Below are 26,446 nucleotides of genomic sequence, written 5' to 3'. Positions count from 1 at the left end.
GATGGAAGTGGGGGGATAACAAGTGGAGACACCTGGCAAACACACCTCAGCCAGGTGATCAAGTCACATCAACAGAGATGAGTCACACTGACAGCATGAACCCTTGACATGATGTGAGAAGAAGGGCATTTTCCCTCTGTGATCTTCCTCCCAAAAACCCAAAACCCCAGTCTAATCATGAAAAAAATATCAGATGAATCCCAACAGAGGGACATTCCACAAAATCCCTGACCAGCACTCCCCAGAACTGTCAAGGTCATCTGAAACAAAGAGAGGCTGAGAGACCATCACAGCCAGGAGGCGCCTGAGGAGACGGGATGACTAAATGTCATGTGCGATCCTGGATGGGGTCCTGGAACAAAAAAAAGATAATAGGTAAAAACTTAGGAAATCGAAAGAGTGTGGACTTCAGTTGATAATAATGTATCGAATATTGACTCATTAGTTGTAACAAACTCATGTAAGATGTTATCCTAACGTAAGATGTTAACAATAGGGGAAACTGGGCACAAAGTATACAGGAATTCTATCTACCTTCTCAATTTTTCTACAAATCTCAAACTGTCCTAAAAAAAAGAGTCCATTCAAAGAAAAAAACCAACCCACCACACAGTTTTTCTTCCTCCTAATTATTCACCAAATCCCACAATTCTCTCTTCATTTCTGAGAATGTCACTACTTCACACTTCACACCCCACCTCTACTCCAAAACTTTCAAAGATTTTGTTGCTTTCCAAATAAATGCCATTTCCTCCTCCTACCATTCAGGTCTTTAAGATTTGGCTCAAAGTGCCTCCCACTGCTCGTACCAGAGGCTTCCTCCTCACTCCAGGCAGACCTTTCCCTCCCCACCTCCACGCTGGTCTCTCAACTCCACTTGCTCAGATCCTGCTCTGTGCTGCAAACCCCTCTTGCCTCCACAGTTCCCTGACACCCACCCACCTCTAACCTCCAGGCGTGTGAACCTCCCAGAGGGTCTGTTCTTCTGCCTATCTCACCTGTGCGCTGGTGAGTCGGGGGAATGGTGGCACACTGTGACGCTTTGAGTGCCCAGCGGAAGGCTTGGCCTTTTCCTTTAGTTACAGAGGTGTGGGGAGGATAGGAGGCAGCATTCTCCAGTGGTTAAGTGGGCACTGTGTAGACTGACGCGCATTTGTAGAATACCTGGCAGTCTAGAGCTCTGCCTTGAATAAGAACAAGAGTTGGGTCTAGTTCAGACTGGCCTCTGCTCTGAAGATGCTGATCTCTGGGAGGGAGGCGGTGGAGACCAGCACCATCTCCCACGGTATTCTAAAAAGGCCTTCCTTTCACTTTAACTGGACGCCGTCTACGCACCTCCCCAGAAGGTCCTTCCCTCTACCTTCCAACCAGCCAAATCCTTCTCGTCTCTGTGTCCAGCTCAGGTCCTACCTCCTCCAGAAGCCTTCCTCAGCCAGACTCCTCTTCCAAAATCCCCCACAGCTACTGGCTATACCGCTCCTTTTCACTGAGTGATAACACGGTCCTGAACCACTAGGTAAACGTTTCAAGATTCGCTCGCTGATCCCCTCAGCTGTCTGCAATCACGTTGATTTTACAATTCTTCCCAGGGTTATGGGCTGGACCATACTCCTTGTGCATCCCCTCAGAGTGGCTGGTACAGCAGAGGCACCTACTCAGTAGTCAATAAACAGTGAGTGAGCAGGTAAATAAATGACAGTGCTCCCGAGAAGTCAGTATAATTGTGGTCTCCCAGGTTCGCCATTAATGCTCACATTCTCCGAGACGCGGGACAGCCCGGGATAATAAGGGCACAGACGCCAGGGCTCAAATCTGGGCTCCACTGCTCGCTAGCTGTGTGACTGGCAAATATCTAAGCTCTCTTGCTTCAGTCTCCTCCGTTGTAAAATGGGTATAACAGCTGTGAACAGGGATGTTCAGGAATTAACAGGATTGTCAAGATGGAAAGCCTGGACCATGCCTGGCACACAGCCAGTACGACTTAAGGCTAACTGAGCCCTGCTCTTACTTTCTCAGAGGCAGGGAAGACGCTAAGAGCCAGCAGCCGGGCTGGCATTGATGCTCAGGTAGATCTTGAGTGTGGTGGGGTTTTCGAGGGTTTATTTCATCATCATGCTTCAGATCTCACAAGGGCAAGGATATCAAAAGTAGATAATTCAAAATAACCCTTAACAACACATACACTATAATCCTGGTTGTATGCATGGAGAAGTGGAAAATACACCAAAATATTAACAGTGGCATAGCAGGGCTTCATATAATTTTTATTTTCATTGTTGTGATTTTCCATATTTCCTAAATATTTTACAATGATGTGCTATTTTTACAATCTGAAGGAAAACAAGTTTTCAAGGAATTCACTTATGCCAATAAAAAATGTTAAAATATTTTTCAAGTAGTAAGACCATTTTCAGTATAAAGTTTTATTTAAAGAACAAAAACTCTTCAGGGAAAATACTCATGCCCACTGACCAAGTCAAAACACGTTTTCAGGAGGAGAGCTGTGTGTACGAAGTCAAAGACTGAGGATCAGTCTTGGAGCCAGGCCCCAAAGCCAGATTACGGGTCTAACCCAGGCCCCATGACCCACTAGCCAGGCCAGCCATGGACCAGAAACAACTCAGTCTCCTCTGGCGCATCACGGTCAGCTACTCAGCAAGATGACAAGCACCAACGTGCCAGGTATTCAGGACATCCACTGTAGCAAAGAAACAGAGACACCTTGTATCTGTGCAATGATTTCGCCTCTGCAGAAACCAAATCTGGACCGAGGCCAGGCCTCTAAACTTGTTCAGAGGAACACAGAAAAAGGAAGTTTTGATTTAACATTTTGACAGTACTTTTATTTTGGTATATCTTTAAACTGCTTATCTGATCAACTTTTAAGGATAAAAGAAGTAGTTATCCAAGAAAACACCAAACTGAACGATACTCACTATCCACAGCTCATCACCAACACCCCCAGGGCAGGGATGAAAGAAGACCAGACACCAGGGGACAGGGAACTTGGGAACCATTTTAAGCAACACGGTCAACATTTCCCACTGAAATATTCCTTAAGGAAAACTTTCTCCAATTCCCAAAGCCAGATCCGAGCTTTTTCCCTTCCCGAATGCCCGCTGCAGCTTGTTCCTCTCTCTCCTACATTCAGCCAGGAGCCTGCAAGTTATTCTGCCACCTCCTGCACCCAACCAATGACCAAGTGCAGTCAATCCTCCTTCCAGGGAGCTCTCAGGGCTGCCACGTCTCACTGGCACCACCAGAGCTCAAGCTGCGGCTAACTCTTCCTCGGCTCCCACCTCCCCACCCTCGGGACAGCCCTGACCACCACCCCTCCCTCTCTCTCACACACACACATAACTACTCACGCAACACATCCACACACACACACCCTCTCTCTCTCCACTCAGCAGCCAGAGGGATCTTTCTAAAATGTAATCCTGATCATGTCACCACCGCGCTTTAAAACCTTTCTTAACTGTCCTTAAGACAAAATCCAAACTCCCAGGGCCTTCTAAAGCTTGTCAGGACCTGCCCTGTTCACCTTTCCATCCTCACGGAGCTCTCTTCGCACATTCTCTGCTCCATCCATTTCTCGACAAATATCTACTGAGCACAGTGCCTCTGTGAGAAGTTGGGGGCGCAGCAGTGAACAACACGAAGTCCCTGTTCCAGTCGGGGAGACAACACAAATGCAGAGCCTGGTGTGAGGGTGGTGGCAGTGCTGAGGCCAATAAAGCTGGTGGAGCTACACAGTGGCTGGAGTGCTGCCCTGGGGAGGAAGGAGGGCTTTCCCCCAAGACCATGCTCTCCCCGCTCCCCACCTCTGCACACCCTACTCTCGGCCGGCCCTCCAAGCCTCATCTTCTTTGCCAGCTAATGTCTATTCTCTTTCAGGTACTGGCTCTGAGGGCTCATCTCCAGGAGGCCATCTCCTCGCTCTGTACGCAGCCACCACCACCCCAACGCCATGCCTCCCGCGTTGAGTCATCCCATCTTCCCCAATAAACTGGTCAACGCCTTAAAAGCAGGAGTCATTCACACTTAGCATGGTGCCCGGCACATAGATGCACTCAACAAATATTAGCTAAATTACTGAACTCTATAAAGCAGTTGTTTGTGACTTAACTACTCTTTCCCCTCCTTGTGCCCCCACTACTTGACCTTATCCATCAGGGACCACCTAAAAGGTGCACCCAGCACAGAGTTTGGTCAAATGCCTCGGGCATGCAGACACCAAAGAAATATCCCAGCAAGCAGAATTCCTTACATCACTACCTTGTTACTCAAGTGCAGACACATAATTACTGCATTGTGCTTTTACTGAACTTTGTACAGGATGTCTTTCTCTAAAGAATATAAATTCCTCAAGGGCCCCGTCCGTGTCTTATGTCTCCTTATATCCCACAAAATCCCAGGCTCAGTGTCATATACGTTAATGGTACTAAATGCTCATAAGAACCATTATTTCCCCATAAAACATTGAGAAACCGTGAAACTTACTTTTAGATAGCATACACTAATAGGGAGATTTGTGCATTTCACTCTAGTAAAGTTTGCCTCAAACAACAATGTAAGTTAAGTATCAACCTCTCAGTAGGTTTACTTCCCCAAGTTCTACGGGTTAGCAATTCAGAAACTCCCCTCCGTGCATTCCAGGCTTGAGAAAATGACTAAAGGAGGACAATGGAGCCAGCTTCTCACTGTTGGGAAGGAAGTGACAAACCCAAAAAGGAGGAAAAAGGAGAATGTGCCCTGTGGCAACCACCAGCACTGAGGAAAGCTCTGTGCATTCATGGTTTTCAATGCACAGCAATAAACAGAGAAATAAATACAGGCAGACACAGACGTCTCCACCCTAGCTCTCCTGCCAAGGGGGCCCACAAACAATGGCACCCCAGCAGCAATAAGCAAACCCAATGCCCAGATTTGGCTTCTAAATTCCATTCTCCACTAAAAGGAACCGGGGATCCTTGGAGAAAAGGCTGAGGCAGGGAAAATACAAGATGAGCCTGGAGCATCAAGTAAAGAAGAGTTCAAAACCTGGCACATCAAAGGGCAAAGGTGGCAACTTGAAGAGTCCCTCTACCAAGAAAGAAAATAAATAATGACAGTAATTGATCAAGGGTAACAATATCAGGACGAAACAACATCATACCGTATTCTGACATGATGCTCTGAATAAAGCACATCACTTCAACAGTATTCCCACCCAAAAGGCAGAACCTGAATCTGTGTGTGAGGAAACACAGACACACCCAACTTGAGGACATTCTACAAAACAACTGCCCTGTATTCTTTAAAAATGTCCAGGTCAGCAAATTCATAGAGACAAAAGTAGACTGGAGGTCACCAGGGGCCGCGGGAGGGGGAGTTGGGTAATGGGTACGGAGTTTCAGGTTGGGAAGATGAAAAAGTTCTGGGGACGGATGGCTGCACAACAATGTGAATGGACTGAATGCCAGTGAACTGTACACTAAAAAATGGTTAAAATGGTACATTTTATATTACATATATTCTACCACAATACAAAACATGTCAAGGTCAAGAAATTCTAAGAAAGGCTAAGAAACTCCTTTAGATTAAAGGAGGCTACACAGCCAAACCAGTAAATGCAATGAGTGATCCTGGATGAGGAGGAGGGCCAGAAATTGCTAATAAAGGAGCACTTTTGGGACAAATCGTAACATTTTAATGTGCACTGTGGATTAATAATAGTAATATATCAATGACAAACGTCCTGATTTTTACAACTGTCTGTGGTTATGTAAGAGAATGTCCTTGTTCTTAGGAGATACACACATTAAGGCATAAAGGGGCACAGTGTCTCCAACTTGCTCTTCAATAGTTCAGGGAAATAAGTACATATTTACGTTTATAAATAAGAGCAATAAAGCAAATGAGACAAGACATAAACAACCGGTGAATCCCGGTAAAGGATACGTGGGAACTCACCATACTATTCTTACAATTTTTCTGTAAGTGTGAAATTATATCAAAACTAAAAAATACAAAACAGTACTAGTCAAGAACAAAAGGCAGATCTGAGACGCATACTGCTGCAGCCTGGTGAAGGTAAAACTCGCTATCAATGCTTGTGTCCTCTTCCACCTCCGAAGGCACGACATTCTCTGCAGTGGCACCTACTGGTCAAGTTTAAGGTTCAAGAACATTAAAGATTAAATTAATGCAGACTAAAGCATTAACTTATCACACCAAATATTTACGGGAATGGCATTTTCTATATATTTAACTTACAAAAAGACAATGGTGTCCAACGTCCGCCTCACTCAAACAAGTATGGTAGATACCCAAAGTACTTGTGTAACGTCTTCTGAATAAAAGGAGGATGAAGTCAGAAACCTGGAGGACATCCTCTATATATAATCCACATGCTATCTTGTTAAAACTCTAGCTTTAGAATTCTACAAGGTGATAATGAGGAGGAAATGTTCTTATCCATTTCAGGACTCTTCCACAGCACGTTGTTCAAAATGGAACACGGCACATTTTTTAAAGCAGGTTAAAAAAAAATCTACGTAGATGGTCCCTTTGTGGCTCCTGAGCCTCACATGACAAATGCCAACAGAAAGTTCTTTCTCTTCCAGTGCAGAGAGACCATTCTAGCCAACACTCATGCTCGGTTCACACTCTCCGCCCACTCTTTAATCCCCACAAGGACCCAGACTCCACTGATTCCACCCTCAATATCAGCAGAGTCCACGCCCTGTTCTCCACCCCTCCTGCAGTCACCTGGTTTCGGCTCTCGTGGTTTCTCACCTGGATTACAACTCCCCTCTCCAGTGGGTGTTCCCACCTCCATTCTCACTGGCTCCAAACCCTCCACTCCACCCATGGTCAAAAAGATCTTTCACAACACAAATCTCTGTATGACGCTCCCCTGCTTAAATCCTTGAGCCGCTCCCCATCACCGTCCACATTGACAGTCATAAGTTGCTGAGAGTTTAACACTGGGTCAGTGTGACTGATTCATATGTTTCATAAATGCAGTTCAATGCAAATGATTTACTTATTTAATATAAATTCAAGGTTTTCCCGATAATCATCCTTCTCACCTGTAAACACACATATATCAGTGTACTATAATTAGGTGTTGACCTGTCTGTCTGTCCTACTAGAGTCCTAGAGAGCACGGCACACTATAAGTGAGCAATAAACCTCTGCTGAACCGAAGTAAAGTTCTGGCTGTAATGGATCAATTTCCTCCACTCACAGGAAACACACTCTAAGTCTGGGGCAACAGGAGGCCCTACTGATGGTTTTATAGCTACACGGAAGGCGGATGCCTTCACAATCACATAGGCTCTTCCCCAGCACAAGCTCAGAGAATGGAAAGAGCGTAACAGATCCCTGTGAGGTCTGTCACCTAATTTCTGCTCAAGTCACTGCTTGATATTTTTCGCCAACCACCTGGCATCCTCAAGCCCTTCTTCCTAATTTAAGTTTGATGCCCACTTTCTTTTAACTACACTAACAAGTTTCAAACTCTTGATAACAGGACCCCTTTACACTCTTAAAGATTAGTGAAAGACTCCCAAAGAGCTTTTTTATGAGTTACATTTATCAATATTTTCCATATTAGAAGTTAAAACAAAAAAAGTAACATATTTTGTTATTAATTCATTCAAAAACTATAAACTCATTACATATTCAAATAAATATTTCTATGAAAAATAACTAAATTTTCAAAAAATTCTCAGACAAGTGACACTTTTTTACAAATCTCTTTAATGTCTGCCTTAATAGAAGACAGATGGCCTCTCATATTCTGCATTCAATCTGTTGTGATGTGTTGTTTGATTGAAGTAGATGAGGAAAACGTGGCCTCACAAAGACAGATAGTTGGACAGGGTAGAAGTATCAGAAAGTCCAATAATTGAGAATCTTCTTTGATGTGATGGCAAAACTCAGTAAATGGTAGTTTCTTAAAGGTTTGCTGCAATCTATCTGAATAGAATATAAAATGGAATATCTCACCTATCTGAAACCATAACAATGAACTTTTTGTACCCTATTATGTTCAAACTCTGAATGGATCTTTTGCCCATGGATGATTTCGTAATATCACGGATTGGTCATTTGGAAATACTGGTTGACTGAATTACACAGATGTTCCAAACGTGGACATGTTTCATTCTGCGTATCAAAAAAAAAAATCAGAGTCATTAATATCACCATTAGCTCATCAGAAAAGTCTGCGACTACTGGGAAGCTGGGAAGCTCACAGTGGCAGATACAGGTTTTCCAAAATTCTAATCTTCACTGAAAGCTCAAATTTTATCACTGGCAACAAATACTGTGAGTTGTTTTCCTTGAAGTGATAGCTCACTTCGTTCATTTTCGACAAAATGTCTGCCAAATACCCAAGCCTCCGAGTGCCCAGAGCTGGCCTGTCAGCCTCCTTTCTGGTCCAGCTTGTGTTCCATGAAAAGCAGCAGCTCACTCAGACTGCAGCCCACACGTGCTCTTCCTAAGACAACCACGCCCGCAGCAGAGGGTCACTGCGCACAGTCATCGGGCAAGCTATTGCAAAGGCGTGTGCTAAAGAGCTAGCGTTTAGCAAAACTAATGATTCTTACTGCCTTATCAAGGGCATTCTCAAGTGAAACTGGAATTTTTTTACTGCAAGTGCAGGCAATGAAGAAAACACTAACTACGAGCACACTTCGGCGGCACCATCTTGATTTGTGTTCAGGCACCAGCAGTTTTACCCACTGTAGCTTTTGCACCATCAGGGCAGATCTCAATACAGTGGAAAGACCAACGATGGCTTCTATTGTTATACAGACAGCACTGACCTCGTGGACCCCTGAAAGTATCGGGGTAACCCCAGAGACCTTGCACACGCTGTGAGAACAGCCAGGCTGCACCACCAGCGCTGTTCTCTGTCTGGTTTTGTAGCCCCGCCACCACCCGAGTCATCTCCCCATACACTGTTTTAGACTCTATGGCTTCTCAATATGCAGTTTTCAGTCAAGACATTGTGATAGGGGCTGGTCCGGTGGCCAAGTGGTTAAGTTCATGTGCTGCGCTTCAGCGGGCCAGGGGTTCACCGGTTCGGATCCTGGGCACAGACATGGCACCACTCATCAAGCCATGCTGAGGCAGCATCCCACATGCCACAACTAGAAGGACCCACAACTAAAAATACACCACTATGTATCAGGGGGCTTTGGGGAGAAAAAGGAAAAATAAATAAATAAATAAATAAAATCTTTAAAAAGAAAAAAAGACACTGTTATACAGTTTTGTTTGTTTTTAACTAGCCTTTGTTTCTCAAGTTCCACTTCCTCTCATTGTTAGTCATGTAACTTATGGCACCATAGGCAAGCCATTTAATTAAAGCCTCAATTTCCTCATTAATCACATGGAAATAAGGATCTCTAACTTATGGTGCTACAGAGGCTTAAGAGACATAATCCAGGTGGGGGCTTTTGTAAACTATTCATTTTTTCATCAGTACATTTTCACTGAATCCCCACTATGTGCCAAGCACTGTCCTCTGTACTGGTATAAACAAAGTCCTTGCTTTGTGATAAAAAACCTTAGTTCTGGAGGTATGAAAATAAAGAAAAATATCAGAGAGATAAAGAGTGATCATGAGTGACAGGGGAGCTGCTTTAGATGGGGTGACCAGGGAAGGTCTCTCTGAGAAAGTGACCGAGTGGCTGAGTGTGAAGGACAAGAAGGAGCCAGGTGTGCAAAGACCATGGGGAAGAGCACTCCAGGCCTTTCCATCCAAGAAGTAGAAAAGGCAGGCAGGGTCAGACCAAGAAGCTCTGTGAGCTGGGGGGAGGAATTTGCATTCTATTCCAAGCACTCGGGAAGCCAGTGCAGAGGCTCAGTAAGGAAGTAACAGAATCTGACGTACATCTTTAAAAGATCCCTCTGGCCACTACGCGCAGAATTAATTGTGGGGTAAGAGTGGATGCAGGGAGACCAGTCAGGAAGCAACTGTAGTTGTCCAGACAAAAGATGGCAGCTGCCTGGACTGGGCTTGCAGCGGTGGAGACAAATGAGGTAAGGTAAAGTTGACAGGTTCTACTGATGAACTGGACAAGGCAATGAGGAGAGGAAGAGGAAAGAATTAAGGATAAATTTCAGATTTATATCTTGAACAACTGAGCAGGTGGTGGTGGCTGTGTGTTGTGATGGAGAAAACGCAGGCAATTAGGTATCTGAGACTGGAGCTCCAGGGGCAGGGCAGAACCAAGACTGGGGATTTCAGAGTCACTGACATGTACCTGGCATTTAAAATCACGAGCCTAGATGAAATCAGCCATCAAGGGGCATACATAGAAAAGAGAAAGGGGTCTGAGATCAAGTTCTGGGGCACTCCACACTCAGCCATCAAACAGCAAAGGAGTCTGAAGAGGAGCAATTAGAGGCCTCAGAGGAAGAACTGGAGTTCTGGGAAGACACAGAAGCAAGTGAGGAAAGAGTTTCATGAAGGAGGGAGTGGTCCACTGTGGAATGCTGCGAGAGGTTGAATAAGATAAGGACAGAGAAGTGACCTTTAGATTTAGCAACAAATGATGGCCGTGTTGGGGGTGATTTCAGAGCGGTGGAAGGGAGCCTAACTGGAGCAGACTTCGAGAGGGTGCAAGGTGAGGAATCCAGAGGGAGCAACGCTGGATTGTAAAGTATTACTATTTACCATTTTTGGGTCCATATATTAGTTTAATGTATCTACTTGGCTTCCTCCATGGCTTATTCAAAGTATAGCTTACAAAGCAAGGCAACTCAGTCTAGAGACTGGTTTCGGAAATGGCTTCATCGTTTTATAGCTACATCTAAACACATGTAGGTATAGCGTGTCTGTAGATGGTTTTCTTTCAAAGAAACAGCTCTCAGACTTCCCTGATTCCATCCCACACATGCAAGGCAAAAGATCCACCTGAGACCAATCATCCCCACATGCCCACTTTCCGGGGGGGGGGGGGGGGGGGGAATGAACTCTGTGATAACTATAAAGTATCGCAATAAAACACAAATGGGGGAGACATATACTCATCTATTTCAGCCATAGGTCTATGAATGATTCAACATTACAAGACAAAAATGCTACTGATGCATATGCACATCATTCCCTACACACAGACGAATTAACTAAGCCGCAGACTAATTTGATAATAACAGTATTAAATTAACAGTAACTTAGCAATTAAAATGCAAAAAGAGTGGCATTTGAAAACCAGGACTGGTTGAAAAACTGTGGGAATCCCAACTGAGAGTGGGCACATGCTGTAGGTCTCTAAGGATGCCAAATGTTGAGCAGCAGAAAACATTTTGGAGTTGTCAGTAAACTTTAGTAAAGATGGCAATTTTAGGAATCCTTAACAATTCCACCAAACAGGACACCAGTAGGGAACCACTAAAATATACACAAAATAAAAGTACATGGAACTACGCATCAATCGCAGGAAGGAGCAGATTGAGTCTGCATTTAAGGCAGTCAACGGCCCCCCAGGAAAAGCGGTCTGTGTAGGTCCTAGTACAGGACAACTGAGCCCACACATGTTGCTTTACAATGATGCTACTCCATCAGATTGCTGGAGGCCACCTCCAGCACAGGGAGACAGTCTGGCCTGGAGGCCAGTCAGAGTGGCTGCCTGAGTTGCCATAACAGAGCAGAAGTCACACATGGGTAACCCGCTGGCCAGAACCAACCCTACAAACAGGGTTTGTTTGGCCTGCAGTGTTGGACTACTTTGTGTTTTGTAATATCTAAATTAGTGCCAATATTTTAAAATTGAAAGACTTCACATTAAAAAAAAAAAAAAGTTTTCTGGCTTCTCAAAGAAAAAGAGAGAGTAAGGGAGCAAGATCTGGCCGACACCCAGCTGCCCCTTTAGCTGCTTCAGCATGTGCTCTTCAGAGCCCCACTGTTCCCACCCTCCAGAAAATCAGACACAAACCAAACATTGGCTTGGAACCTGTGCCATTATTCTTCTTCTATCTGGCCTGGTTCATTCATTCATGCTACCTTCCAACTCTTAGCATCGTTGGAATTTGCAACCTTCGTCCCAGTCAGGTGTACTGAAAAGGTTCCCCCCAGGGTCTAACCAGGGGAAAGAGACTCCAAAGACTGTTAAGATGCCATGCTCTCAAAAACTTAACTAAAACCGTTAGCTGCTGATTTTCTTCTTCATTAAACAATTTGCAAAGGTCATATACAGCAACTTTCACCCTTAGCTCTTTGCTAAGTAGCAATCTCAGTAATTACTCAGACTCATGGAACTTTTGTTTCTCCTAATAATCTATGAAGAGCTTAGTAGGGACTGTTGATCACTCACAAATTAACGTTTTAATTAAAAGGTCAAAAATATATCCATTAATCAGTTTTGAACAGTTTGAGCATGGGTTTAGGATAGCAGAGGGAATCACATTTCAAAAGAAAAATAAAAATGCCCTCCAGATAGAATGAAAAGCAATGATTAGACAACTACTTTAAAATAAATTTCTCTTCATATATGCATAGCAACCACAAAAGCTTTGAACTATACAATTCGTACTAAAAATGTCCATACGACAGACCTTATACAATCTCTTCCAATGATCATCTCTTTTTAAACTATTTTCGGATGAAACAAATTTTCCTAACCTTTTAAAAGTAAGCCAAATCAATAACTGAAGCACTGGTTACTAGTAACTAACTAGAATTACCATAAGGGTAATCTTCTATATGTCCAACAACATACACTAAATAATCTTACATAAACATAGGCCCAGAGCAATCACACTGTACTATAACACCAACCACTCCTCTGATACCACTAAAATGTTAAAAATAAAGGCAGTCTTGAAGGAGAAAATAAATCATAAAAAGACAAATTATAAATGCACAGAGATGAGACAGTCTCCCTCTTTTGGAGACCAGGAAATGGATGGTAGTTGATTAAGGGCAGATTCAACAAAACTGGCTGCTCTCTTTCCCGCTGGCTGTTTGTGAGTCACTGTCCACACTCCCACACCAGGGGGACACCCTAAAACCTGGACTCAAATTCCAACCCATTTTACTCTCACTCCATTACTGTAGCGAGAAATTGGAGAAATTCTGTCTCCAAGTTACAGCAACACACCACCACATAAAAGGAGGAAAGTCTGGATTCAAGACAAATTGTTTAGAAGGCTATGATAAAGTTCATTGTTACTTTAAAATAACTTTGCATTAATTTGTTGCTAGCTGAACATCTGCCAGTAATCTTGTTTCCTAGGGTGCTATATGAGACTTCTGCACTTCACCTAGCCTGGACAAAAAAAGGAAACTAATCACTAAGTAGACTAACCACGTGGGCACAAGTATTACATCCTAAGTTGTCTTTACGTGTTAACAGAAGTCAATACTTGCAATGCTGTATTTTCTAACTTGCTTAACTTTTATTATCTGAATTAGAACTCCGTTTGAATGGAATTAACACTATCCAGTGAATAATTACTAACCAAGACAGTCTTTTCCATTTACAACCAAAAACTGGAGTCTGAAACGGTTTGTGCTTTTTAGTTGACTTGCAACATGTGGCTGGGAAAAAATAATCGCCACTTTCCCAAGGACACTCTCCTGGCTCTGAACTCTCTTCGCCGAAAAAACTACCGAGGTCCAAGGGGCGCAGTTGGAATCCACTTACCCGATCCTTCATCCTCCAGCTCTGAGCTAAGGATTTGGAGCCTTCAATTTTCTCACAGTGCCTCTTTTTCATAAAAGCCAAAGGCAGGTTCCAGTCTGTAAGGTCGGCCTCATCTTCCTCCCGGAGTCCCAGAAGAGGCGACTGCAGCATCTCGGACTCCATCAGGGGGGGAGGGGGTGGGGGAGTCCTTGGCAGCAAGCGCTCGAGAACCTCCAGTCTTAAAAACTAGTGTGTGCTAGAACTGGTGAAATACGAAACAAGAAAACAGGGGAGTAGAAAAAGAAAAGAAAGGAGAGTGTGCGGAGACCCTTACTCAGGGAAAAAGTCTGAGAGCCTTCTCTCTAACTCTGCGCGGGAAGTCGGAGCAGGTGGGAAAAGCCGGTGGGAAATGGGGCAGCCCAAGGAGCTCCGCACGTACGCACGCGCCCCCAGAACCCAAGCCACTGGCTGCTTCTGAGGTTCTACGTCCCCGGAGGGGCTGCGAGCGGAGCTGTCAAAGGCGTGCGAGACTTCAGGCCTCACGATGACCCTGCTCTCGGCCTCCAACGCCTCAGCCGATCCGAGGACAGGCAGGCCGCCCGCTCTTGGTGCCGGTTCGCCGACTGCGCTGAAGTCTCCGCCCGAGGGGAGGGGGTTCACAGCACCTCGGGTCTCCTCTAGCCACTCTCAGCCCTGCGGGTCCCGCACTCGCCGGAGCTGCTGCAACCAGAGCCAGGACTGGCCCATCGTGCTCGCCCGCAGCCGGTTCCTCAGCCCCGGGTCCGCGCGGCCTGGCCGGTCCTGGCCTTCGGCCTCCTGACTCTCTCCTACCCGAGAACGAGTCCTGAAAAACGGGCGACACGGAGCGGCGAAAAACACGGGTAATGTGGGCTTATTTGATTTGGGGAGTTTTGCCCTCTGGTTTGAAGCTACAGTGAAACTCCTCTCATCAGCACATCAAGGAGGACGCCATATTGCCAAGCCCCGGCATGCATCGCGATCTATGGCGTGGCTACCAGGCCAAACTTCCTCAGAGCGTTCTGGCCGCGCTTCCCAGGGTATACAGAAAGAAGTCCCCGCCCCGCCCCGCCCCGCCCCCCCCCCCGCTGCCATGGTTACCATCATCCAGCTTTTCAGAGTTTCTCGCCGTTCCTTCAATAGATCTGTGATATCAAAGTCAATCCTACAAATGAAATTATGTTCATGTAATTAATTTTGAAAAAATCTTTTTATTATTACAAATGGACCTACATGCTTCTGAAATTAAAGGAATCAAGCCTCTTGTTTCTTTGAAAAGGCAGCAAAAGCTTCAGAAAGAATCATTGATAATATTACAAAAAAAGATAGAGTTGGGTTTTTTGCGCGTAGTGTCCTCCACTGTATCAATCAGATTTTCTTTTTGATTTTTTTCAGGGAACAGCAAGTGAAAGATTAATTTCAATTATTACTCTTTCGTGTTTAATCCACCTTATTTTCTCAGCAGTTTATTCTTATTTTGATGTAGCTTCATGTGTAAACAACTAAATGCTACAGATTCTATGCGTGGAGGCATGCCTCCTGCGTTATTTCTCTATTCAGTAAACAGCTTATTTACAATGTGTGAAGAACTGTGTCCAGTGCAGGAAGGAATATAAAACCGAATGCAGCGTCCATTGCCTGCCTTCAATAAAGGTAGTGTCCAGAGAGACATGCCTGTCACCTTTAGATAAAGGCAAGCAGGTGCAAAGAGGCTCCTCTCCCTCTGTGCATTTAGTGTCAGGCACACCTGCATCTGAATCTCGGCTGTAACACTTTCCATCTCGGTGGCCTTGGTCAATCCCTTAACTAGTTCAGTCTCAAATATAAATCTGGGGTAATAATACCCACCTTGAAGGATGAAATTAACCCATGAAGGTGCCTAGTATATAGCGAGCGCAAATACAGTGCTAGCAGTGATGGTTCTGTAGCCAGAGGGAAACTTAGCAACCCTGTGTGCTTTATTAATCTAAAAAGTCAGGTGGGGCTCTAGAAGATACTATTTCTCACTGTGGTTTCCCAGGGCTTTGACACATGGGGTGGTCCATATCAAAATCCTGATGGTGTTTGTGATCCTTTCAACATCCAAGTGAATAGCACAATCCCAGATCTTTCTCACCTAGCACATAGCGAGCGTTTAATAAAAGTTCTCGGATTAAATCATTATCATTCCAAACATTTATTCAGTTATTACATTCCAGTGGGCCCAATTCTCCCACTAAAACTCGGTACAAATTCATCAAAACACATATGGAGGCTAAAACCTTGCTTTTCCCGGCTCTCTGTCGACAAAATATCCCCACAGTCACCAGCAGAGGCTTTGCAACTGCAGGGTCCTGAGAAGACCCTATTCTCACCTGAAGTCAACAGCGTAACTCCTGCTGCTGCCTTGTCCCCCTGCAGCACACAACAGTGGAGGCCAGGAGCCCCGGGGCTGCAGATGACTCTGCTCCAGGCACTCTGCAGGAAGCCGCAGCTGCAGACAAGCAGCTGCATTAAACCCACTCGTTCCTAACTAGCTCTGCGACCTGGGAAAACCCAGTGAATCTGTGTGAGACTCAGTTTCCTCACCTGTAGAGTGTGTGTCACCTTGGGAGATCCACTCACCTCGTCTGATAGTCTAAGTGAAGGGGGTAAAGGAGCCCATGGAACCCAAACCTGGCAGGTCATCAGAATCACCTGGGAAACTATTTAAATATAAAGATGCCCAGGCCCCACCCCACACCTACTGAACCACAGGGAGTGGGAAGATGGGGATTCAGGATCTATATTTTTTAATCAGGTAATCTTGATGACAGCTTAAAGTCAGCCGGATTTGGGAATATTGGACAATAGTCTCTCTAGGGATATTAGACAATATTCTCCTGCAATGATTCCGTTCCATCCACATGGTGAGCCCTAGATAAATATTTGTACCTAATAAATGAATACTATAAAGCAATTATGCAATCTTCCATCTAATAAATCAGAACAAGACTCACCCTCCCCCCCAAACTACAGAACAAAACACACCCTCTAGGGGCTGGCCTGGTGGCATAGTGGTTGAGTTCGCGCACTCAGCTTTAGCGGCCCAGGGTTCTCAGGTTTGGATCCCGGGCACGAATCTACATACTGCTCATCAAGCTTTGCTATGGAGGCGTCCCACATACAAAATAGAGGAAGACTGGCAACCAATGTTAGCTCAGGGTGAATCTTCCTCACCAAAAAAACCCCACAAAAAACAAAACACCATCTTCTCTTTTACAAATGTAACCCCAGAACCAAGAGGCCATTTGGGATCCACATCCTGAGCTGAGGGTCGGGATACACACATTCCAGTCCCCAGCCCACCACCAATTCCTGCCGACATGGGCAAAGCCTCTGCCCTTCTCTGTCTTTGTCTTCACATCTGTGACATGAGGAACTTGAATAAGATGAATCTCTCAGGACACTTTGGGTTCAAAATTCTGTGATTCATGTAAAAACCAGAACGGGGCTGGAAACAGCCTACCTCCCAAGTTGAAGGTTCAAGATTGGGCTTGAATCGTTTCATAGCATCTTGACATTTAAAAGAAGCCTCATTCTAGTGTGTCCTGGATGACTCTAGTCAAGTCCCAGATAGGCATTTGGAAGTGTGGCTCCGGGTTTCCGGAAGGCAGTGAGCATCTATGACTAATGATGGGCTGGAAATTCAAGGGCTGATATTTCTCACCTGGGTGACTTCATTACCACGCCATGTGATCTGCTGGCCACTTGGGCCTGCAGTTCTGATTTCCACTGTCTCCAATTCTTCACGAACAAGGACATCTCCTGCTTTCCACAATACCTCTAAATAAGATAATTCAATCTTGAAAACAAGTTTTATGAATCTCAAAAAATGCACAAAACCTGGTCTGATTTTCAAACTATGAAAATAGGGTGTGTGTGGGGGGGGCGGTTGATGACCCCCGCTGGTGGTGAACACCAGGCTAGAGATGTAGAACCAACCTTTGACCTGCTGGTACAGGGCGAGGTCGGGTGGGGGGGGGGGGGGGTGGAGACTGCTTCCTGAAACGGGAAGGCAGACCAGGTGGCCCCTTCTAGCCCTAAAACTCAGGCTATTTGGCAAAGATACAGCAAAGTGAGCAGAGAAAAAATATAAAAGCCTAAGTAACTTGGACAAATACAACAGGAGTCAGGGGTAAATATAGGAGGAAAAAATGGAGCAGGGAGAGGGTCTGGATCAGTGCCTTGGGGACAGGGCATTTGCCCAGCAAGAACTAAGGAGGCTGGATTTTCACAGCTTCCAACCTCGCCTGTTGGCCCACCCGCAACTGACCCAATCTTCGTTCAAAACACAAGACCATCACAGCCGAGGCATTCCATTTGCAGGCAGGACTGGCTGCGTTCCATCCTCCAATCTTGCAGTTTCTCCGCTAAATCAATCAAGGGCACTGAATGTGTTTTGTCATCAAGAATCAGGAGCGAGACTGGAGGTCAAGCAACTTGAGAAAGCCGGGTGCTTCGCCGAGCTATTGTTTTCCACACAGGGAGACTGGCCAGCTCCGTCCTTTCCAGAGAAATCTGTGCTTAGCTTAAAAGAAACCAAAATAGATATAAAGTACTTTGCTTTTGTCTGAGCATCATTACTTCTGTTTTTAGCAAATTCCAAGCCACCTCCCTCTGCAGGTCAGATGTTTTGTTGACAGCAAAGCGAGAAGAGGAAAGAAAGCGCAATGACGGGGCCTCAGCATCCCCCACGGAAATGCAAGGCTGCAAGAAGCTAGCAAGTCTGTCTCCCTCTCCACCCATTTCATCCGTCTGAAAATATGGGGTTATTTGTGTATGTGATTTCCACCCCTACGGTGTACCTTTCTATTTTGCTTATAATTTTTTTTACACTGAGCATGTATGGTTTTGATAAGCAGAAACGAACAAAAATGTTACTCCATTTTAAAGAGGGGGTGACCCCTGAGTAGCATGGGACTGTGGTAAAAAGCATCTCTTATTCAGGAAACTTCACCCGCTATCCACAGTTCTTTCAGAATTGAGAACTTTGCGTAGCCTCAGCCTTAAAGAGCCAGCTGCAAGGCCGAGCCCAGCAGGAAATGCACAAAAGCAAGAGAACAGAGTGGAGTCTTCGCGGAAACGTGCCGGCACGCACAGCCCTCTCCTCCCCGCTTGGGGGCTGTTTTGTGTAGGGCAGTGAAGAGCCCACTGGGGAGCCCAGGATCTGGAGCAAGGTGGGGAGTGATGGAGCTGAAGCAAACATGCTCCAGGCCCAGTTCCCACTGGCCTGGCTTGCAGCACAGGCTCTCTGAGCGGTCAGTCTGGACGGCCTGGTGCACCCAGCTCCGAGCCTTCACGGGACCAGACACCGCGGTCCACGGCCCGTGGGAATTCTCTATGGAGAAGAGACGCAGGCCAGTCTTTCCTAGGTCACGAGTTCCATTAGAGTGAGGACTCTCCTCCCTCCCCCGGGACCCTAGAGGTACAATCACCAATGCGGTCCACGCCCAGTGCAGACAGAGCATTTAAAAAGAAAGAAAATAAAAATAAAATGAAAGCTGTTACAATCGAGACTATATTGAGAAAATTTGTTATCCAATAAAAAATACGCAAACTGAATTTTGTAATCTTTTATTTTAGTAGTGTTGCCTACAATAAGAGTCTACCTTTATGAAAATACAAATAATATAACCAACTGTCTCGTTTTAAACTCCTCATTTGTTATTTTTTGTAATATTCACATCTCATCAATGATTCTCAGGTTCTCGGTGAACAGGAGGTCCTGGGGGAGCCCCGGCTAACCCAGCTGTTGCCTCTGCCTTTAATAAGGGGGATTAGAGTCTGTGCCTGTAACTAAAATAGTATAATCTGGGGAGTGAGTGTTTGCTGGGAGCCGAGCCCTTTTCATGAGAATTAACTCATTTAATCCCCCTAATAACTCATTTGAGACTCCTGTTTTAGATCCATTTTACTAGGAAGGAAATTGAGACAGAACGATTAAGTAGCTTTCTCAAGATGTCTCTGCTGGCTCGGGGAGAGACCGACCAGCACAGCCTAAGGCAAGGACCCGGGAGCCCGCAAGCAGCTCCTCGTGCCCCCCCAGAAGTCACACAGCCCTAGGTTCCAATCCCTGCTCTGGCGTTTTCGTGTCCTGGGACCTGGGAGAGGTGCTAATTGCACGTGCAGAATAGGGAAAGTGGTAGCTTCTAATTCATAGAGGTGTTGTAAGTATTCAGTGAGCTAATGCCAGGTGCATGTAAGCACTCAGTAAAGGCTATTATTATTAACAGACTTCTATAAGAAATAAATTCCATCTGGGTCAATTAAAAAGGCTTCATGGAAAACACAGCGTGTGTGTCTCAGCCTCAAAAGTGGATTTCCTCTTTTTTGAATAATTCTAATTGTTTTTCAAAGTCTTACATGTGGGGTGGGAGAGAGATATAAGAGCGGGATGTCTCGTTTTTCACATGAGATTTCAGTGGATAAGGCAGTAAACTGATTTTTTAAAAGTGAAGAAAGAGATTGTAAACATGCCATGTAGAAATGCCGAGGTGAATATGAGAAGAAACAGCCAAACACATGGACCAGCTGCTCAGGGCAGGGGCGAGGTGGGGGGGGGGGGTGACATGGGAGGGGGCAAGGGACCACCACCCTCTCTGCTTTACAATCCCATTATTTGACATTTTCAACAGTATCACATAGTACTTTGACAATTTTTCTTAAATTTAAAAGATAAAAAGTAATAAATACTTGCTGGAGGAAATTGGAAAACGTCAAAAAGATAAAAGAATTAAAATGACCCCTCAGCCCACAGTCCAGAGTAACCACTGCTTCCATTTTGTGTATTTCCTTTCTGCCTTTTCTTTCTGGCATTTATATATTTAAAGTTCTATTTGCTTTTTACATTAAAAAAATAGCACTATTCTGAAACATTATTTTGAAAATAAGGAAAAGAACAAAAAAACACTTTTAATTCCATTGCCCAGACATCACTACTATTACTATTTCTTTGAATAGCTTTCAAGTATATATTATAAATATGTATTATAAATAGACATGATTATTTGTATACCTTTTGCAAAAAAAGAATCATTCAATCTTAAACACTATTTAACAAAATATTTCTATTTTTTTGTGTGCGTAAGGAAAATTGTCCCTGAGCTAACATCTGTGCCCATCTTCCTCTATTTTGTATGTGGGACACCGCCACAACATGTCTTGATGAGCAGTGTGTAGGTCCACGCCCAGGACCCAAACCTGCAAACCCCGGGCTGCCAAAGCAGAGCCCTTGAACTCAACCACTGTGCCACTCGGCTGGCCCCCAAAATGTTTCATTTGGTGACTTGTCTTTTCACTAATAGTGGCAGCATTTTCTTGTGTCCTCACTTCCCAGCGTTCTCCAAATCAATACCGTCAGAGGTTGCCTGTATCCCTAGTGCAGAATGCTAGTGAGGGTGCAGCCTGAGCTTCAGACCCTTGATGCCCCTGGTGATTCTGATGTACAGCAAAATTTGGGAACCTCAGCTCTGAAGTCAGTCTGCTGGTTTGAATCCTGGTTCCTCCACTTACTAGCTGTGTAACCTTGGGCAAAGTACTCAATCTGTCTGTGCCTCAGCTTCCTTACCTGTAAAATGGGAACAATAGGCATGTTGTGAGTATTGAGTTACTATGTGTGAAGTGCTTATAGGGGATGGCAGCTGGGCAGCAGTCTGGAATCCCAGGTGCCCCCCAGCACCAGGGAAGTGGGACCCACAGCTTTGAGGCCTGTGTTCTTAACCACACGTTAATCGCACACAGGGAGCTTGTTTCCCGCCTGCCAGACCACGTGGGGGCGGTGACATGGTTTCCTGAAAAGCAAGCTTCATGGAGTCTTGGAGAAATGTGCTATTGCAGTGACTCACCCAGGCTGCGCAGTCTGCACTTAGCTGTGGGTGAGGCTGGGTCCAAAGCTGGAGCAAGCTGCTCAGAGACGGCTCATGGTGGGCTAGGTTAGGTCTCCCCAGGTGACTGTGTCCCCTAGGGCAGTCCCAGTTTCCACCTTCTGTGTTGACATAATTATTAACAGTGCCCTCTTACATTCCCAAAAACGTCCCGGTTTGGATGATAAACTACAGACACCCGCCTTTCACCCACTCTCCTGAGACCTATGCTTTTTGTCTGTTGCATACATCATTGTTCCAGTCAAATGTCTGTTTGTCCTAATGTCCCTTTTCCCAGCTAGAGAGAAGCACCATGAAGACAGTGACTGTGTCTTCTCATTCTGCCCCTGCAGAGAGCACAGAGCCTGATAGAGCAGTGGGCACACAGGCGGTATTTGTGGAATGACTCAGACAAGCAAGACCCCAAAGCGCCCCTGCCAGAAGCAGAAGCACCGCAGGGCACAGCCTGGACAGCTCAGGTTGCTCTGCTCAGGGCGGCTCAGGGCACAGGCACACTGACCTGCATGGTAGGGCCACAGCAGTCACCACCGACCCTTTCCGGGGAGTGAGCAGTGGGGGAGGGGCAGACCTGGGGAACACCTGAGAACCCCACTCCCACCCCAAGAATGGCTGCCCAGAGACTTACAGGGCCAAGACTGCGGGCCATGCTGACCTGAATATGCAAAGTGCACCCCAAGCAGGTAGAACAGGACGTGGGAGCATCCTTGCCCAGGAATCTTTGCTTTTCTCTATCTCTGATTATTTCCTTGTGTTTCTCAAGCTAATTTCAGTGCGGGCAGCCTCCAACCTCAATAGAAGGTCATTGCTTACCCACACAACAGTGCCATACAGGTGTGTGGGGTGACCTCGGGGGCACATATCCTTTTCATCTTGTGGGTCCCACTACCCCAGGGCCCCGGGGTCCTCTACTAGATGTCTGCTCCAGCCAGAGGCAGTGGCGGGAGGGGACCTGAGGTTCCATGTCCTGTGTTTCTTATGGGTTGAGTTGTGTCCCTGAGACACTCTCACAGCACTTCCAAAATGATCATTCCAATGTGCGTACAAACCAGCAGCTCACGCAAGTACAGGCACTATTCCACCTTCCCCAAACCGAGTAGCAGGATTCTGGTTTTCTTCCTTAGTTTTATTATCTTGATTTTTGCAAATTTGATAAGTGAACAATGGTATCTCATTTTTGTTTTGACAGACACTCAGGAAAGACGCAGAAAGTGTGAAAGTGCTCAGGACTCTGTTTATCCGTTAGAACTGAAGGATGGCACAGTCAGGACTGAGGGCTGGGGCAGAGCCCTGGGCCTTGGTGCAGGCGCAGGAACTGGATGCGTTTGCTGGGCAGTGAGCGGCGGTCACAGGACGCAGCCCAAGCAAGGATTTAGGAACGTTTAACTGGCAGTAATAGATGTTGAGTTCATAGTTCTCTTCCTGCAGAAGGCAAATATCAGAAGGCAGAGAGGACAAAAATTTCCATTTATCCATCTGAAGTTAATGTTTCCAGCAAGGAGGCCTGGCTGGCTTTCTGCAGACAGCCCGGCTGCCGCGGTTGGAGAGTCTCGTCTGGTTTGCTTGTCGCCGTGGCAGGTTCCATCTGATGGTTGCAGCGGATGAACATGGCCGCAGACGCTCGGAGTGAGCCATCCACAGAGCAGCTCCGCGAGGCTGCCGGTGCCACCACACGTCAGAACACTCTGTGCTTGGTCCAGAATAATGCCTCCCCCCGTGAATTATTCATACCAGCCACCTTATGATATGTGATCACATTCCAGGCAGAACGTCAGCCAGGGAAAAATTTGTAAATGTAATTTGTATTCTCGATTTTTGTCATAGTTTTGGTCATTATTTTTCCCTCATAACTCTCCATCTTCCTCCCATATTTTCCCTTCTCGAGTTTTTAATCAGAGGGATATGTCAAGAGTGAGTCTGAAAGTCTTCACCTTCCTTGGCAATGTGCTCTCGCTTGTGGCAGCCAACGTTGGCAGAGAGTGCAGCCCCGAATCTCTGAGTTTATGTTTGTGATATGTATTTTTATTACCTTTGAGTGAAAGTGATTGCTCTGGTTATCTCCTTCTTGAACATATGTTTTCCTTTCACTTATTTTGAGTGTGGTTTGAATTTTTATCCATCTTTCAATCCGTACTCCCAAAAGAGGTGGGAGGGGCCTCTGGGATGCACGGGGGGAAGCTGCTTCTCACCTTCAGCACGCTGTCACTTTCACAGCGTCCCCAAAGGGACCATCTCCCTTCTCGTCTCCTGTGGGATGGGTAAAGAATTCCCTCCACCACCCACTCCCAACTGAGCCTGAGAACCCTAGCCGTCGTCGGAGCAGGGTGGGTGACAGAATGAAATTGAAGTGGGAAAAAAAAAGCATGAAACTGTCAAGCTGATTTCCATTGAATGAAAGCTTTCCAATGAGAGATTCGAGGAGGGCTCTAGGTAGACTTAGAGACTCATTTCTGGAACCAGAGGCTGCATCACTGGCCTAAATCGTCCAAGGCTGACGACAGAATCAAGGTTAGAGCTCTGCGTATCTTGGTTCCAAGTCCACTTCTCAGAGCATCTACTGTGACTCCCGCTTCCCTCAGCCTTTCAACACAGACACGACCACCACACAATTTCCCCCAAGCGCTCGGTTAGTTCTCAAAAGAAATGAGATCCAGCGAGAAGGCTGATTCCACGTGAGCCATCTTACCCTCCAAAGAGACGAGAGGACACTACAACCATTCACTTGAGCCTGCCACTCTCCAGTCTGTGAGCCTGTGCAAGAGCATTGTGCACGGCCTGCAGCGGGGCCTCTGGGGTGGGACAGAGCCAGATTCCAGCAAAGCTCTGCCACTCACAAGATCTGAGCTTCTGTTGGGCAAATTACCTAACCTCTCTGAGCCTCAGTTTTCTCATCTGTAGAAGGGGAAAAAGATGAGATTACCCACGGCACCAAGTCGTGAGGATGCAATGAGATGGGGCTTAGAAGGAACTTTGCAAAGTGATTCTTTTAAAGCTTAAATCAGATTAGGGACCACAGAGGGCTCAAAATCCTCCAACAGCCCTGTCTCACTCAGGATCAATCCAGAGTCCTTACCATCACCCCCAAAGCTTTATAGGATCTGACCCTGTTACGTCCCTGACAGCATGTCCTTCACAGTCCCCTGCCAAGCTGCAACCACAATGACCTCTCCACTCCTCCTGGGACACCCCAAGACAAACTCATTCTCTCCTCCAGGCCTTGCATTTGCTGTTCCCACTGCCTGGATCCCCGCATCCTTCGTGTTCTCACTTCCTCCAGGACCCTGCTGACGTCAGCACTCAGAGACGCCTTCCCTGACCATCTGTCCACTTCTGTCCCTTCGTCCTGCTTTCTCCCTCTCTGTTGCCCTCGCCACCACCTGGCACCTTTCACATTTATCGTTTATTTGACCATTGCCTGTAGCCGCTTCTGGAAGGTAAGCCCAGGGAGGGCAGGAATTTTGGTCTGTCTTGCTTGGCTTCCAGCCCTGGTGTCTGTCATGGAGTAGGCTCTCAGTAAGTATCTGCTGGATGAATGACCGACGGCGAATGGATCAGCCAGCACGCTGAAGATGATCCCCACACAATGAAGAAGATTCTGAGCAGGCCAGCCCCAGGGGTCTGGCAGCCAGCACAACGGTGCTACACTCATCCCTTGCATTTCCCTGAGCACCTGCTGTGGGGACCCAGCGGTCAACCAGTCGCACACAGCCTCTGTGCAGAGTGGAGAGGGGTCAGCGGTACACTGCGAGGGGGGCCACAGCACATGTCTGTGGAGGCCCAGGATGGTGCCTCACCAAATTGGGGGTCTGCCTGGGAGGGGAAGGAGAGGGATGCCACCGGAGGGGGAGTGGGCCTGAGTAGGTGGAGAGAGAGGTCTCCTAAGGGCAGGGGGAAGTGATGGAAGGACCCTAAGCAGGGAAGGGAAGCCCCACTGAGCCAACCGGAGTTTCCCAGTCACTTCTGTGGCCCCAGTGTGGCCATTAAAGAGGGCAGCCGGGAGGAAGGGAGACTATCAGGCTTGGCTCCAATAACTAGTGGAGGAGGGACTCCTCCAATTTTGTCTCCCCTGTCCCCAAATCAAAATATTCTTACCGTCCACAGTTAACGGCAACGGTTTGGGAGTCCCTTGAGGTAATCCAGGTAAACTAGGAAGGTGGCCCAAGCCTGGGCGTGGGGGTGGAGGAGTGGGGAGTGGGTGGGGTCTGGAGCTATTTGGGGGCTGAGATGGGGGCCCAGTGGTTGATTGGCTGGGGGTGGGGGAGGACTCAGAGCACACTCCCACATTTCTGGCTCAAGTAGTCTGGGCCCAGGGCACGCAGGCCAGGAGCCTCGCAGCTGCAACACGCTCCCACCCCTGGTCTCTGCTCTGCAGCCACACAGCGAGCTGCTATTTGAAACCAAGGAAGTTGGGAAGAGTTTAATTTGGGAATACAGAGGAGATGATGACGATGGGAGCCTGGTCCTCGCTCCTAGCTGTTTGGAGCAGAGCTAAGTCCAGAAAGCCAGACTGGAGAGGGTACCAGCTAGAGAAGCTGGGACCGCAAGGACTTTGGCGATTCTGGCATGAGCAGGGCCACTTGGGGCCGGATGCCGCAGTGTGGCATGGCCTTGAGGGGTCTTTCTCTGAGAAGGCAACTTGCCTGTGTCCAGGAGGCACACGGGCACAGGCACTGGCTCTCCCTCGAGGGTCCCTGAGAGCAGAGATTGTCCCTTTGAGGGTCTTCAGGGCAGGACATCAGGGAGGGACAGCGATTCTCCAGTGACCACCTGGATTATGTGCTCATGTGAGGCTCCTTGGGGATGTGGGGCTACCCCAGTGTAATCCGGAACGGGGCCTGGAGGTCCTGTGGGTACCAGTGGGTCAGGAGGAGACACTTTGGGCAACTGTTGTTCTGGAAG

The 26,446-nt window shown here is 46.6% G+C and overlaps 1 protein-coding gene across 5 annotated transcripts in view; it reads right to left on the bottom strand.

Annotated features, from left to right (window-relative positions):
* Positions 1-14,609, bottom strand: part of RPTOR (regulatory associated protein of MTOR complex 1) — a 394,844-nt gene extending 380,235 nt beyond the window's left edge. For all 5 annotated transcript variants that reach the window (XM_046674997.1, XM_046674998.1, XM_046674999.1 and 2 more), the window contains exon 1: positions 13,650-14,609. In XM_046674997.1, the coding sequence (XP_046530953.1) occupies positions 13,650-13,811 (162 nt within the window). In that variant the 5' untranslated portion in view covers positions 13,812-14,609. The remainder of the gene's footprint in view (positions 1-13,649) is intronic.
* Positions 14,610-26,446: the final 11,837 nt, after the last annotated feature.

The sequence above is a fragment of the Equus quagga genome, chromosome 11 (assembly GCF_021613505.1).
Source record: "Equus quagga isolate Etosha38 chromosome 11, UCLA_HA_Equagga_1.0, whole genome shotgun sequence".
Lineage (NCBI taxonomy): Eukaryota > Metazoa > Chordata > Mammalia > Perissodactyla > Equidae > Equus > Equus quagga.
This window is presented reverse-complemented; position numbering and strand designations above follow the sequence as displayed.